Below are 14,080 nucleotides of genomic sequence, written 5' to 3' on the forward strand. Positions count from 1 at the left end.
TTGTCTTTTTCCTGATCTTGGAGGAAATGGTTTCAGTTTTTCACCATTGAGAATGATGTTGGCTGTGGGTTTGTCATACATGGCCTTTATTATGTTGAGTTAAGTTCCCTCTATGCCTACTTTCTGGAGAGTTTTTATCAAAAGTGGGTGTTGAATTTTGTTGAAAGCTTTTTCTGCATCTATTGAGATGATCATATGGTTTTTCTCCTTCAATTTGTTAATATGGTCTATCACATTGATTGATTTGCATATATTGAAGAATCCTTGCATCCCTGGGATAAACCCCACTTGATCATGGTGTATGATCCTTTTAATGTTCTGTTGGATTGTTTGCTAGTATTTTGTTCAGGATTTTTGCATCTATGTTCATCAGTGATATTGGCCTGTAGTTTTTTTTCTCTGTGACATCTTTGTTTGGTTTTGGTATCAGGGTTATGGTGGCCTCGTAGAATGAGTTTAGGAGTGTTCCTCCCTCTGCTATATTTTGGAAGAGCTTGAGAAGGATAGGTGTTAGCTCTTCTCTAAATGTTTGATGGAATTTGCATGTGAAGCCATCTGGTCCTGGGCTTTTGTTTGTTGGAAGATTTTAAATCACAGTTTCAATTTCAGTGCTTGTGATTGGTCTGTTTATATTTTCTATTTCATCCTGGTACAGTCTCGGAAGGTTGCGCTTTTCTAAGAACGTTTCCATTTCTTCCACGTTGTCCATTTTATTGGCATAGAGTTGCTTGTAGTAATCTCTCATGATCCTTTGTATTTCTGCAGTGTCAGTTGTTACTTCTCCTTTTACATTTCTAATTCTATTGATTTAAGTCTTCTCCCTTTTTTTCTTGATGAGTCTGGCTAATGGTTTTACAAGTTTGTTTATCTTCTCAAAGAACCAGCTTTTAGTTTTATTGATCTTTGCTATGGTTTCCTTCATTTCTTTTTCATTTATTTCTGATCTGATCTTTATGATTTCTTTCCTTCTGCTAATTTTGGGGGGTTTTTTGTTCTTTGTCTCATTGCTTTAGGTGTAAGGTTTGGCTGTTTATTTGAGATGTTTCTTGTTTCTTTTTTTTTTTTTTTTTTTTTTTTTTGTGGTACGCGGGCCTCTCACTGTTGTGGCCTCGCCCGTTGCGGAGCACAGGCTCCGGACGCGCAGGCTCAGCGGCCATGGCTCACGGGCCCAGCCGCTCCTCAGCATGTGGGATCTTCCCGGGCCGGGGCACAAACCTGTGTCCCCTGCATCAGCAGGCGGACTCTCAACCACTGTGCCACCAGGGAAGCCCTGTTTCTTGTTTCTTGAGGTAGGATTTTATTGCTATAAACTTCCCTCTTAGAACTGCTTTTGCTGCATCCCATAGGTTTTGGGTCGTCGTGTTTTCATTGTCATTTGTTGCTAGTTATTGTTTTATTCTCTCTTTGATTTCTTCAGTGATCTCTTGGTTATTTAGTAGCGTATTGTTTAGCCTCCATGTATTTTGGGTTTTTTTACATATTTTTCCCTGTAATTGATATCTAGTCTCATAGCATTGTGGTTGGAAAAGATACGTGATATAATTTCAGTTTTCTTAAATTTACCAAGGCTTGATTTGTGACCCAAGATATGATCTATCCTGGAGAATGTTCCATGAGCACTTGAGATGAAAGTGTATTCTGTTGTTTTTGGATGGAATGTCCTATAAATATCAAGTCCATCTTGTTTAATGTATCATTTAAAGCTTGTATTTCCTTATTTATTTTCATTTTGGATGATCTTCTGTCCATTGGTGAAAGTGAGGTGTTAAAGTCCCCTGCTGTGATTGTGTTACTGTCGATTTCCCCTTTATGGCTGTTAGCATTTGCCTTATGTATTGAGGTGCTCCTGTGTTGGGTGCATAAGTATTTACAGTTGTTATATCTTCTTGGATTGATCCCTTGATCATTATGTAGTGTTCTTTGTCTCTTGTAATAGTCTTTATTTTAAAGTCTATTTTGTCTGATACGAGAATTGCTACTCCTGCTTTCTTTTGGCTTCCATTTGCATGGAATATCTTTTTCCATCCCCTCAGTTTCAGTCTGTATGTGTCCCTAGGTCTGAAGTGGGTCTCTTGTAGACAGCATGTATACAGGTCTTGTTTTCATATCCATTCAACCAGTCTGTGTCTTTTGGTTGGAGCATTTAATCCATTTACATTTAAGGTAGATATCAATATGTATGTTCCTATTACCACTTTCTTAATTGTTTTGGGTTTGTTATTGTAGGTCTTTTCCTTCTCTTGTGTTCATGCCTAGAGAAGTTCTTTTAGCATTTGTTGTAAAGCTGGTTTGGTGGTGCTGAATTCTCTTCGCTTTTGCTTGTCTGTAAAGGTTTTAATTTCTCTGTCAAATCTGAATGAGATCCTTGCCGGGAAGAGTAATCTTGGTTGTAGGTTTTCCTCTTTCATCACTTTAAATATGTCCTGCCACTCCCTTCTGGCTTGCAGTGTTTCTGCTGAAAGATCAGCTGTTAACCTTATGGGGATTCCCTTGTATGTTATTTGTTGTTCTTCCCTTGCTGCTTTTAATATTTTTTCTTTGTATTTAATTTCTGATAGTTTGATTAATATGTGTCTTGGCGTGTTTCTCCTTGGGTTTATCCTGTATGGGACTCTGCACTTCCTGGACTTGATTGACTATTTCCTTCCCCATATTAGGGAAGTTTTCAACTATAATCTCTCCAAATATTTTCTCAGTCTCGTTCTTTTTCTCTTCTTCTTCTGGGACCCCTATAATTCGAATGTTGATGCGTTTAATGTTGTCCCAGAGGTCTCTGAGACTGTCCTCAATTCTTTTCATTCTTTTTTCTTTGTTCTGCTCTGCAGTAGTTATTTCCACTATTTTATCTTCCAGGTCACTTATCCGTTCTTCTGCCTCAGTTATTCTGCTATTGATTCCTTCTAGAGAATTTGTAATTTCATTTATTGTGTTGTTCATCAGTGTTTGTTTGCTCTTTAGTTCTTCTAGTTCCTTGTTAAACATTTTTTGTATTTTCCCCATTCTATTTCCAAGATTTTGGATCATTTTTACTATCATTACTCTGAATTTTTTTTCAGGTAGACTGGCTATTTCCTCGTCATTTGTTTGGTCTGGTGGGTTTTTACCTTCTTCATCTGCTGTGTATTCCTCTGTCTTCTCATTTTGCTTAACTTACTCTGTTTGGGGTCTTCTTTTCGCAGGCTGCAGGTTCGTAGTTCATGTTGTTTTTGGTGTCTGCCCCCAGTGGCTAAGGTTCGTTCAGTGCGTTGTGTAGGCTTCGCGGTGGAGGGGACTGGTGCCTGTCTTCTGCTGGATGAGCCTGGATCTTGTCTTTCTGGTGGGCAGGTCCACGTCTGGTGGTGTGTTTTGCGGTGTGAACTTAGTATGATTTTGGGCAGCCTCTCTGCTGATGGGTGGGGTTGTGTTCCTGTCCGGCTAGTTGTTTGGCATGGGGTGTCCAGCACTGGAGCTTGCTGGTCGTTGAGTGGAGGTGGGCCTTAGCGTTGAGTTGGAGATCTCTGGGAGAGCTTTCGCCGTTTGACATTACGTGAGCCTGTGAGGTCTCTGGTGGACCAGTGTCCTGAACCCTCCTACCTCAGAGGCACAGGTCTGACACCCAGCTGGAGCACCAAGACCCTGACAGCCACACGGCTCAGAAGAAAAGGGAGAAAAAAAGAAAGAAAAAGAAAGAGAGAGATAGAGAGAGAGAGAGATTTATTAAAATTAAAAATAAATTATTAAAAATAAAAAAATGTTTAAAGTAATTTAAAAAGAAGAAGAAAACAAGAAAGAAGAGAGCCACCAAACCAAAAAACAAATCCATCAATGATAGCATGCGTTAAAATCTATACTTTAAAAAAAAAAAGGACAGACAGAACCCTAGGACAGACAAATGGTAAAAGCAAAGCTATACAGACAAAATCACACAAAGAAGCACATACACATACACACTAACAAGAGGAGAAAAAGGAAAAAAAATATATATATATCTCTACATATATTAAAAAAGAAGGAAGACAGCAACCAAATGAATAAACAAATCTACCAATGATAATAAGCTCTAAATACTAAACTAAGATAAACACAAAACCAGAAACAAATTAGATGCAGAAAGCAAACCCCAAGTGTACAGTTGCTCCCAAAGTCCACCCCCTCAGTTTTGGGATGATTTGTTGTCTGTTCAGGTATTCCACAGATGCAGGTACATCAAGTTGATTGTGGAGCTTTAATCTGCTGCTCCTGAGGCTGCTGGGAGAGATTTCCCTTTCTCTTCTCTGTTCGCACAGCTCCCGGGGTTCAGCTTTGTATCGGCCCCGCCTCTGCATATAGGTCGCCTGAGGGCGTATCGCTCATACAGGACAGGGCTAAAGGAGCAGCTGATTAGGGGGCTCTGGCTCACTCAGGCTGGGGAGAGGGAGGGATACGGAATATGAGGTGACATTACAATAGCCTGAGGCACACCGTGTGTTCTTCCGGGGAAGTTGTCCCTGGATCACAGGACCCTGACAGTGGCGGGCTGCACAGGCTCCCGGGAGGGACGGTGTGGATAGTGACCTGTGCTTGCACACAGGCTTCTTGGTGGCAGCAGCAGCCTTTGCGTCCCATGCCCGTCTCTGGGGTTCGCGCAGATAGCTGCGGCTCGCAGCCGTCTCTGGAGCTCGCTTAGGCAGTGCTCTGAATCCCCTCTCCTCGCGCACCCCGAAACAATGGTTTCTTGCCTCTTAGGCAGGTCCAGACTTTTTCTCGGACTCCCTCCCGGCTAGCTGTGGTGCACTAGCCCCCTGCAGGCTGTGTTCACGCAGCCAACCCCAGTCCTCTCCCTGGGCTCTGACCGGAGCCCCCACCCGTCCGGCGGTGAGCAGGCAAGCCTCTTGGGCTTGTGAGTGCTGGTCGGCACTGATCCTCTGTGCAGGGAATCTCCCCGCTTTGCCCTCCGCACCCCTGTGGCTGCGCTCTCCTCCATGGCTCTGAAGCTTCCCCCCTCCGCCACCCGCAGTCTCCGCCCGCGAAGGGGCTTCCTAGTGTGTGGAAACCTTTCCTCCTTCACGGCTCCCTCCCCGAGGTGCAGGTCCCGTCCCTATTCTTTTGTCTTTGTTTTTCCTTTTTTCTTTTGCCCTACCCAGGTACGTGGGGAGTTTCTTGCCTTTTGGGAAATCTGAGGTCTTCTGCCAGCGTTCAGTAGGTGTTCTGTAGGAGTTGTTCCCTATGTAGATGTATTTTTGATGTCTTTGTGGAGAGGAAGGTGATCTCCGCGTCTTACTCCTCTGCCATCTTGAATGTTTCCCCGTATGTTATTCTTTAAGCCCCAAAACTTAGAATCTTAAGCTATAAAAGCATCCAGTTTTCAGTCTTTTTATACACATTATTTACAATTTCACTGTCTTTACTCTCAAGTTTCTGAGTAACTGAGTGTAACGGTAAGAAGATCTCGTTTTTACTTAGAGAAGGGAATTCATCACTGGTGACGCCGAGCCGACAGACGCAGAATCCGAATGGCACAGTGAGAACGAAGAGGAGGACAAATTGGCCGTAAGTTTTTTTTAATGAGCGCCACTCGTGTTCTGTTTCAATGCTGTTAGAAATAAGATGGTTTGGGGTGGTGATCTAGTGGTTAGGATTTTGCACTTCCACTGCTGTGGCCTGGGTTAAATCCCTGGTCTGGGGAACTGATACCCCGTGCAGTGCGGCTGGTGGGGAAAAAAAAGAAATCTGGTGGTTTTCTTTTACAAAGAAAAGAGCTCCTAACAGTAGGTGCGGCTTCAGCCTTAGGATGTTTAGATTTCTTTATGACAGTGAAACTGGACAGCTTGGTTCTGTTAGTTAATGTGGTGAGCCAGACACAGTCCCCTTTTTCAGCCGTCTGTGGCACCTCTGCACAGTGGTACAGTGAGATAAGGGATCAGGGGAGTGGAGATTAAAACATCAGAAAAAGTCTTAGTCGAGAGAAAGCAAAAACCCTCAAGGAGAGCACAGCTGTGTCTGTAGAAGGGCAGATACTAGAGGGTGGGCGGTGGTGGGGAGAGCATACTGGAAACATCCGTGCCATCCTGCTCGGGGACCAGCAGTGACAGTGAAGTAGCCCCAGTGCATCTCACCACTTTACATTGGTAAATGGTCCTTTTGGTGATGTGCCCTGTCCATCACCTGCTTGCAGCCTTTTTTTTGGTGATGGGTATCATTCCAGTGCCACGGAAAGTCCCAAAACGACAAGGTGAACTTTGTTGACCTGATTTTACATTTGGGAGTGGCTTTTCTATCCTATAGTATAAACTTCTGGGGTTTTTTTGTTTTTGTTTTTTTAAGTGTATGTTAGTTTTGGTAGCTATACATCTTTCTGATCTTTTAAAAACATGTAGAATCTGGCGTAGTTGAAGCCATGCCTGTGGATCAATATAGTTGTGAATCAGTTCTTCATTGTGCGAGGAAAATCTGCCCCTGTTAACTTACAAAGCCCCTTGTGATCATGTCCTTCTGAGAATCACATGTCAGGCCTGTGATGTTAGAAAAGACTGCCCTCCTCGTGGCTACATCGCCTTTCTCGTCACCCCCCTGATGTGCGCATGGTGCCTCTGTCCCAACAGCTCCGTATCATTGGACGTGCAGCTTGCGGGGCAGTTTCTTGTTGCTGGAGATCCTGGAGTATCCCTCTGGTGGTTGTCCCAGGAGGGACAGCGAGCCAGCGCCCCCCAAGTCAGGGGGGCATTGTATCAGCTCTTCAGCTCTTTTCCCCTTGGTCTGGAGTTACATCTGGCTGGAATGCCTTAAATGCTTTGTTCCTCAGAGACGTTGGAAACTGTGATGGGCACAGTGGTCTTGGAGATGCAGTTTCAAAGAGCAAGGGTTTTTGATAGAAGTTTACATGGGATTCTGAAAATATGGTCTGTATTAAGCCATTCAGTTATTTGTAAAGTTGTTGCTTCATGATAAGTATCCAATTTTGCATCTTATTTTTCTAGGGAGACATAAAAAATAAAGCAGTCATAGCGGAAAAAGAAGCAGCAGCAGCAGAAGAGCCAAACCCAAAAGGAATTCCAGAGTTCTGGTTTACCATCTTCAGAAATGTAGATATGCTAAGTGAATTAGTTCAGGTAAGCACACAGGCACATTCCCACTTTAGAGAAGACATTATTTATTTGTGAACTTTCAACCGCATGTCTAGCAGTTGTTGACTGTGGGTGGAAAGGTGCCTTCTGTGACCATAACTCAGGGGAGTCAGGGTCCCCGGGAGGCCTGGCTGCAGCTGGAGCCCCCGTGTGCCCTCGTGTAGCGGCCCTCACGGAAAGGCCTGCCACGCGGAACCTCAGCCGAGCTTAGGGTCGCTTTGTCTCCTGTAAAGTGTCTGTTGTCTCACCCCAGGAAGCTTGTTAACAGATTCCAGACCCTTCTCTACCTCACAGTGATGTGGACAAGCGAGAAGCGTGAGGGCGAGGGGTGAGAGTGGAGGAGTTGATACTGAGCGGTGAAGTGTGCGTGCGTGCGTGTGTGTGTACACATGTACCCATGAGCACGTTTACACACAGGCGCACGCTCGCTGGCACGCAGTCTTCTGTTTTGATTGATTTTTGAAATTTGAAATGGACCTATTGTGCCGCCTTGCTAGTTGTACAAGTATTTAACAAGTTGCTAATAATTTCTAATCATTTTCCTTGAAAAAGTCTTTTTTTTTTTTTAATGGGAATGGTCAAACTTCCTTTGTCTTGCCTTGTTGAGCTTTCTCTAATGAAATGGTGAACCAATTAAAAGGTAACAAATGTGACTTTCCCTGAGCTCAGTTATGGTAGAAGTTTCCAGAATTCAGAAATAGGTACTGCTCAGAAGTCCACAGAGGGGGCCATCTCTGCATTTGGACCTATTCCAGACGGGTCAGCACAGTGCTTTTATATCAGAGCACGGCCACAGGTGGCGTGCAGCTAGCTCGCTCTACTGCAGTTTGCAGAGGTTTCACAGCTGCAGTCAGAATGGTTCCAGAGAGTTGCTGCGTTGCTATGTCTGCTGCCTGCCTTGTTCAGTGCTTATCTGTAAGCCAGAACTGAAGAAAAGGTGGAGGGGATGCGTTTCTTACTCCCCTTCCAGACGGGGGGAACATTTAAAATACATGACTTAACAATAGCCTGTGTTTTCTTGTCTCATGTGAAAAGGTGCGGTTTAAGAATACTAGACCGTTGGGAATTCCCGGCGGTCCAGTGGTTAGGACTTGGCCCTTTTACTGCCAGGGCCCGGGCTCAGTCCTTGGTTCAGGAACTAAGATCCCATAAGCCGAGTGGCATGGCCAAAAAAAAGAAAAGAAAGAAAGCATACTAGACCAAGAATACTAGAAGACTAGAATGCCATGAGCCAGAAATTTATTGGGAAAATTGAGTAATATATGCTAGAACCAGATTCACCCTGCCTATAGGTTAGTCACTTGGGCAACTTTTAAAACTAAATAGCAGCATCAGTGCCTCCCCACCCACAGGTCAGCGAGAGTTTGAGGTGTTTGTAGAAGCTCTCATGATTCCGATGTACCCCCAAGGGTTGAAAATCCCCATGCCGGCAGACCAGATGGAGAAGGATGTGTGTGCCTGTCACTGGGACGTCTCGTGGAAGTGCAGGCTCTGAGTCAGGTCTGGGTGGGGCCTGAGGATCTTGGTTCCTGATGTGTCCCCCAGGTGATGCCCATGCTGCAGGTTGGGGGCACACTGTGAGTGGTGGCAGGGGTGTCACGAGGTAGGCTTTTTGGTGCTGGTTAGGCGACTTGATTGGGAGACCTAGCTCCTGGTGTTGCCTGGCCAGCCAGTTAGTAACCCAGGGATGGCGCTGCTGCTTCATCTGTAGCATTTCTTTGGTTTCAAGTACGGTCAGCTGTACTTGAATGAGGTGTCTCTTCCGTTCTCCCAGCACCTCTGTCTTAGTATCAGTGCTTCAGTATTTATGCCACAGAGTGTCTCGCTGCTTTTTGTCTTACGGTTGTAAAAAGACGTGCCATTTTTTGAGTACTCATGTAGTATGCAGAGAGTGATGAAATCTGGTTTGGGCTGTTTATAACCTGAAGCAAGTAATGGTAGTAGGTTCCATTTTGGTCAGACATTAAATCCCAAAGGTGGGTTTGGCTGTAGGTCCTTGGGTTCTCTGTTGGTGGTGGCCAAGATAGGTCCAAAAGCAGAGTTTTGAAACTTAGGGAGAGCAGCTTTAAGTCAGTCCCTGAGTTGCTTCCACTGTTGGCCCTGAGTTTTGAGCCTGCTAACTTAGGGCTTTGCGTTGTGGTCTGGGCCACAGAAGGTCCTTGGCCCTCAAGGCATGAGGTTGTTGGAGGAGATCAAGAGCATCATGGCCGTCTCCTGGCTATGGGGCGGCACCCGTGGTGCTGCTAGCTTGACTGCAGTGGGCTTGAAGGTCCCAGTGCCGTGTATTTGGAAAACATACTGGTGATACATTCGCCTTGGTGATTCTAGAACTAGGCATACGTGCTCAGTCACTGATACACGTGATCTCGGAGCCAAGTGTTTTCTGGCTCTAGAATTTAGGATTTGACATCTCAGACTGATGTGGCCTTTGAAAACTGCTTTGGACTTAACTTTCTGTCTAGAGACTTGGAAGGTGCCTTTGTTACTGCTTTTTTTTGGGTTTGTTCTATGCAGGCAGACCTCGGAGACATTGTGGGTTTGGTTCCAGACCCCTGCAATAAAGTGAACGTAGCATTAAAGTGGGCCACATGAATTTTTCGGTTCCTCGGTGCGTCATAAAAGTTAGGTTTACACTATACTGTAATCTACTAAGTGTGCGATAGCATTATGTCTCAAAAATGTACGTACCTTAATTTAAAAATACTTCGTTGCTAAAAAATCCTAACCATTGTCTGACAACGCAGGGTTGTCACAAACCTTCAATTTGCAACAAGAACAACAACAAAAAAACCCCCCAAAACCCCACCAAAATATCTGTGAAGCACAGTAAAGTGAAGTGCATTAAACGAGGTCTGCTTGTGATGTAGAAAGAATTTAAAATTGGGAAGTTGGTAGTTATCAGGCTCAGCGGAACCTCAGGAAATCCTTCCGGTCCAGTCCCCAGACTTCCAGGGTGAAGTGACTGTTTCACAAATAAAGCACCTCTCGTGAGTATGTGGTCACTGGGTTTCAGGTCCTGTGATTTTTTTTTTTTCTGAGTTTTTCTCAGTTGGCCTTTCTCAAACGACAGGCCCTGGTGAACTTCCGTGTTTGCATAACGATGACTCGTAAAGGCATAGAGCCATCGTTAGAGGCTCTTCCATAGTGCCTGCCATTAGGTCTCAGACTTGCTTTGTGAGTGTCCTTGACTGTGTGTGTTGCTGGATTTGGGCTATTTATCACCACGTGCCCTAAGCGGGGGGAACTGGCTGCCAAGGTCAGTAGCTTGTCCAGGTATTTCTTCTGATTCTGTCTCTTAGGAGATGCTGAGGACCAGCAGTCTTAATTGACGGCATTTCCGACCCTGTCTATACTGGCAGCTGGTGGGGCTGTGAAATCAGTCAGGGCTCTTGCCCCTGGCAATGAGCGCGATGCCCTTCTGGCTTGGCATTGGTGGTTACCAGTGCTCCGTGCCAGACAAAGGTGGCACCTCATTGCTGCCACCCTAAGACTGCTAGTGACTGAACAAATTTGGGTGGCTTCCTGGGAGTGACAAGGACAGAATTCCAACAGGGCTAATTATCCAGTGTCTAGGAGTAGGTGCAACAGTGACTCAGTGCGAACATGTGTGTTGTCTGTAAAAGCTCAGCAGAACTTTCTTTTCTTCTCTTCATGGTTAGGAATATGATGAGCCCATCCTGAAGCACCTGCAGGACATCAAAGTGAAATTTTCAGACCCTGGACAGCCTATGGTGAGTACTGATTGTTTGAACTCCTGGCTGGTGTCAGAAAGGGTCAGGCCACTAAGGGTAAAGGGCTTAGAGCCAGAAATCCACACCCGGCCATTCACTTGCTGGGTGACTGGAGTGCGACGTGTGTTCTCACATTGCATCCCTGGGCCTCACCCGGCAGTGTGCACAGCCGGACAGTAACTCAGTCCACCAGCTGTTCGGGGGCAGGCGCAGGAGTCAGGCACAGGAGGGGACTCCTCCGACGTGGCCTCCACTGTGCCATGCTGTGGCTTCTGGGCTAGTTTGTTTCCTCTGTCAGATGGGGCGATGTCCTCCTTCTCCTAAGCGTCTCCCAGGTTTGTGAGGGTGGAATGTATGTAAAACAGGCTGCAAAGGATGGTTGGTACGTATTCAAATATAAGCAGCACTTTAACAGAAATCCAAGATACTAGTGAAGGAAATGTACTAGGTTTTACCTTCAAGAATCACTGCGGATAGATAAGACTGAAAAAATGTTTCCCTGCTCTTTGATTTGTCTGGAAACACATCTATCCAGAATCCTTGCTCTCGTAGGCTGCCTACCAGTTAGTGAGGGGAGTCTGACCTAAGCCAGCCTGTCCTTTCCTGTGAAGCAGCCTTGAGACGGTGAGGCCTGAGCTGCGGTCCTCGGGGAGCGCTGTTCGTGACCTCCCAGCCTGCCTGTGGCTGGTGGGTTCCATTCCAGTGCCACGGCAATTCCAGCACCACGCAACTGCCTGCCTGCCTGGTGGCTCCTGGTTTCAGGTTTTGAAGACACAGTGCCTGAGGGCCGTGGGGCTGAGGCCCGGTCTCTTCCCACTTCCCCACCACAGAGCAGTGCGAGCGGGATTCCCTCTACCCTGGCCTGCGGGTGATGCCTGCTGGGGGCAAGGGGTGGGGGCACACACACCTGTATCTGTCCCTTTCCTGGTCTGCTCCACTCTGGAGGTGACATTCACACATCCCTCCGCAGCAGGTGGGGTGTGGACACCAGCCAGAGTGATGCCTGCTCACAGGTTGGGGGTCACTCTGGTAGCTGAGGGAGCCCTTTCTTTCCTACGGCACCCAGGTTATTGCAGCGCCTTCCTCTTGTCAGTTTCTTCCCAGTAATCGCTCCTCACCTGTGCGAGGCTTGGCCACAGCATCCCCTAGAGGCCTCCTGTGGCAGAGTGCTGTAGTTTGCTGTGATGGGTGTGAATTCTCTTTTCCTCTGTGTGTGTGTGTGTGTGTGTGTGTGTGTGTGTGTGTGTGTGTGTGTGTGTGTGTGTGTGTGTGTGTGTGTGTGTGTGTGTGTGTGTGTGTTGCGCACACACGCACGCACCTGTTTGATGATTTCCTTGGTCCATTCCCTTTCTTCCTCAGCCCATCTGTCTTATATTTTCCTTGGTCTCTTCTGTGGCCCATAGACAGGCTGGAGCCCTAGCTGTGGTAGACTAAGTCATTGTGAAAGTCATACGTGCTTGCATAAGAAAAGTTAGAAAGTATAGAGAAGTGTACAGAACGCTGTGCACTCTTTTAGAGATAACTGTCAGCAGCTTAGTGAATTTACCCATAGTCTCTGCGCTTTTTAAAATTGTTATGAAACGGGGTCTTCCCTGCCTGCCAGTACAGGGGACACGGGTTCGAGCCCTGGTCCGGGAGGATCCCACATGCCATGGAGCAACTAAGCCCATGCGCCACAACTATTGACCCTGTGCTCTAGAGCCTGCGAGCCACAACTACTGAGCCTGCTCTCTAGGGCCCGCGAGCCACAACTACTGAGCCCCTGTGCCACAACTACTGAGCCTGCACTCTAGGGCCCGCGGGCCACAACTACTGAGCCCGTGTGCCACAACTACTGAGCCTGTGCGCCTAGAACCTATGCTCCTCAACGAGAAGCCACCGCAATGAGAAGCCCGCGCACCACAACCAAGAGCATCCCCCACTCGCCGCAACTAGAGAAAGCCCGCACAGCAACAGAGACCCAACGCAGCAATCAATCAGTCAATCAACAAATAAATAAAATGTCTAAAGAAAATAAAATGAAACCACTTTACTTCAGAGGGAAACACAGCCAGGGTGTTTGCCCCTCCCCAGGGTCACTCTCCAGGGTCACCATGTTTGTACCTCAGCAAAGTGGAATCCCAGTGTGTGGACAGTGTTGCACTGCTCTCTTCACCTCACGTAGGCCCTACGGGGTGGAAAATAGTTGCTGCATCTGTTGGCTGTAAAAAGGTTCAACAGGGCTTCCGTGGTGGCGCAGTGGTTGAGAGTCCGCCTGCCGATGTGGGGGACGCAGGTTCGTGCCCCGGTCCGGGAAGATCCCACATGCCGCAGAGCGGCTGGGCCCGTGAGCCATGGCCGCTGAGCCTGCGCGTCCGGAGCCTGTGCTCCGCAACGGGAGAGGCCACAGCGGTGAGAGGCCCGCGTACCGCAAAAAAAAAAAAAAAAAAAAAAAGGTTCAACATTCCCCAGAATATGCCACTGCCACCACCACCCCGTTATAAATTGTTGCGTTATGATCAGCTTACTTGTGCCCCAGGCTTTTGTTTAAATTTCTGATGATTTCCTCAGTTTAGGTTCCTTTTAGTGTATAATTACTGGGTCGAAGGAGACAAACCTTTATAAGTCCCAAAGGTGGTTCAATTTACACTCCTGATGATGCTAGTGGTATCTTTTTACACTTTTCTTTTTGTAATAATAACATTTCTTGGTTTCTTTCTATGTTGAAATAATTTCAAGCTTAGAGCAGCACTGCAGCAACAGTACAGAGAATCCCCGTATGTCGTTTGCCTGGACATGAGTTGTCTGCTTTGACCACATGGGCAGCATTGCCTGGGGACCGCCTCCTCTCTGCTCAGCACAAGTGTCGGCAAAGACAGTAGCAGCCGTGTTTACTTTGCTGGGCAGAAGAGATGGAATTTGACACTTAATTGCGAGTGTGGCTGGGCATTTGTCATATGTTCATGGCTGACTTGGCTGTAGCGGGGTGTGAGTGAGGTCGCCTCGTCCTTGGGCCCTTTTCTGTTGGACTGTTAGACACTTTCTTTAAATCATCCCCAGTTGTGTTTGACTCATTCTTGACTAAACAGAGGCCTAGGGAAAGAAGGAAAAGTAGGAAAATATGAAGAAAGGAAGTAGCACCCTTGGTTTGGAGAAATGGCAGGAGAAGGAAATGGGGAGAGAGAGAGGAAGATAAATAATTCTGTCCATATCTATATGGACGTAATGAAGGATGGAATAAAACAGTGCCATTCGTTAGCCCAGCCCAGTCCCCAAGGTGGGTCATCC

General features: G+C 46.5%; 1 protein-coding gene across 4 annotated transcripts in view; it reads left to right on the forward strand.

The window, feature by feature from the left end:
* NAP1L4 (nucleosome assembly protein 1 like 4) overlaps positions 1–14,080 on the forward strand; it is a 63,716-nt gene that overhangs the window by 33,937 nt on the left and 15,699 nt on the right. For all 4 annotated transcript variants that reach the window (XM_082659658.1, XM_082659655.1, XM_082659656.1 and 1 more), the window contains exons 6-8: positions 5,422–5,508; positions 6,936–7,067; positions 10,742–10,813. In XM_082659658.1, the coding sequence (XP_082515784.1) occupies positions 5,422–5,508; positions 6,936–7,067; positions 10,742–10,813 (291 nt within the window). The remainder of the gene's footprint in view (positions 1–5,421; positions 5,509–6,935; positions 7,068–10,741; positions 10,814–14,080) is intronic.

Source organism: Grampus griseus (assembly GCF_964374135.1).
Source record: "Grampus griseus genome assembly, chromosome: 8".
Lineage (NCBI taxonomy): Eukaryota > Metazoa > Chordata > Mammalia > Artiodactyla > Delphinidae > Grampus > Grampus griseus.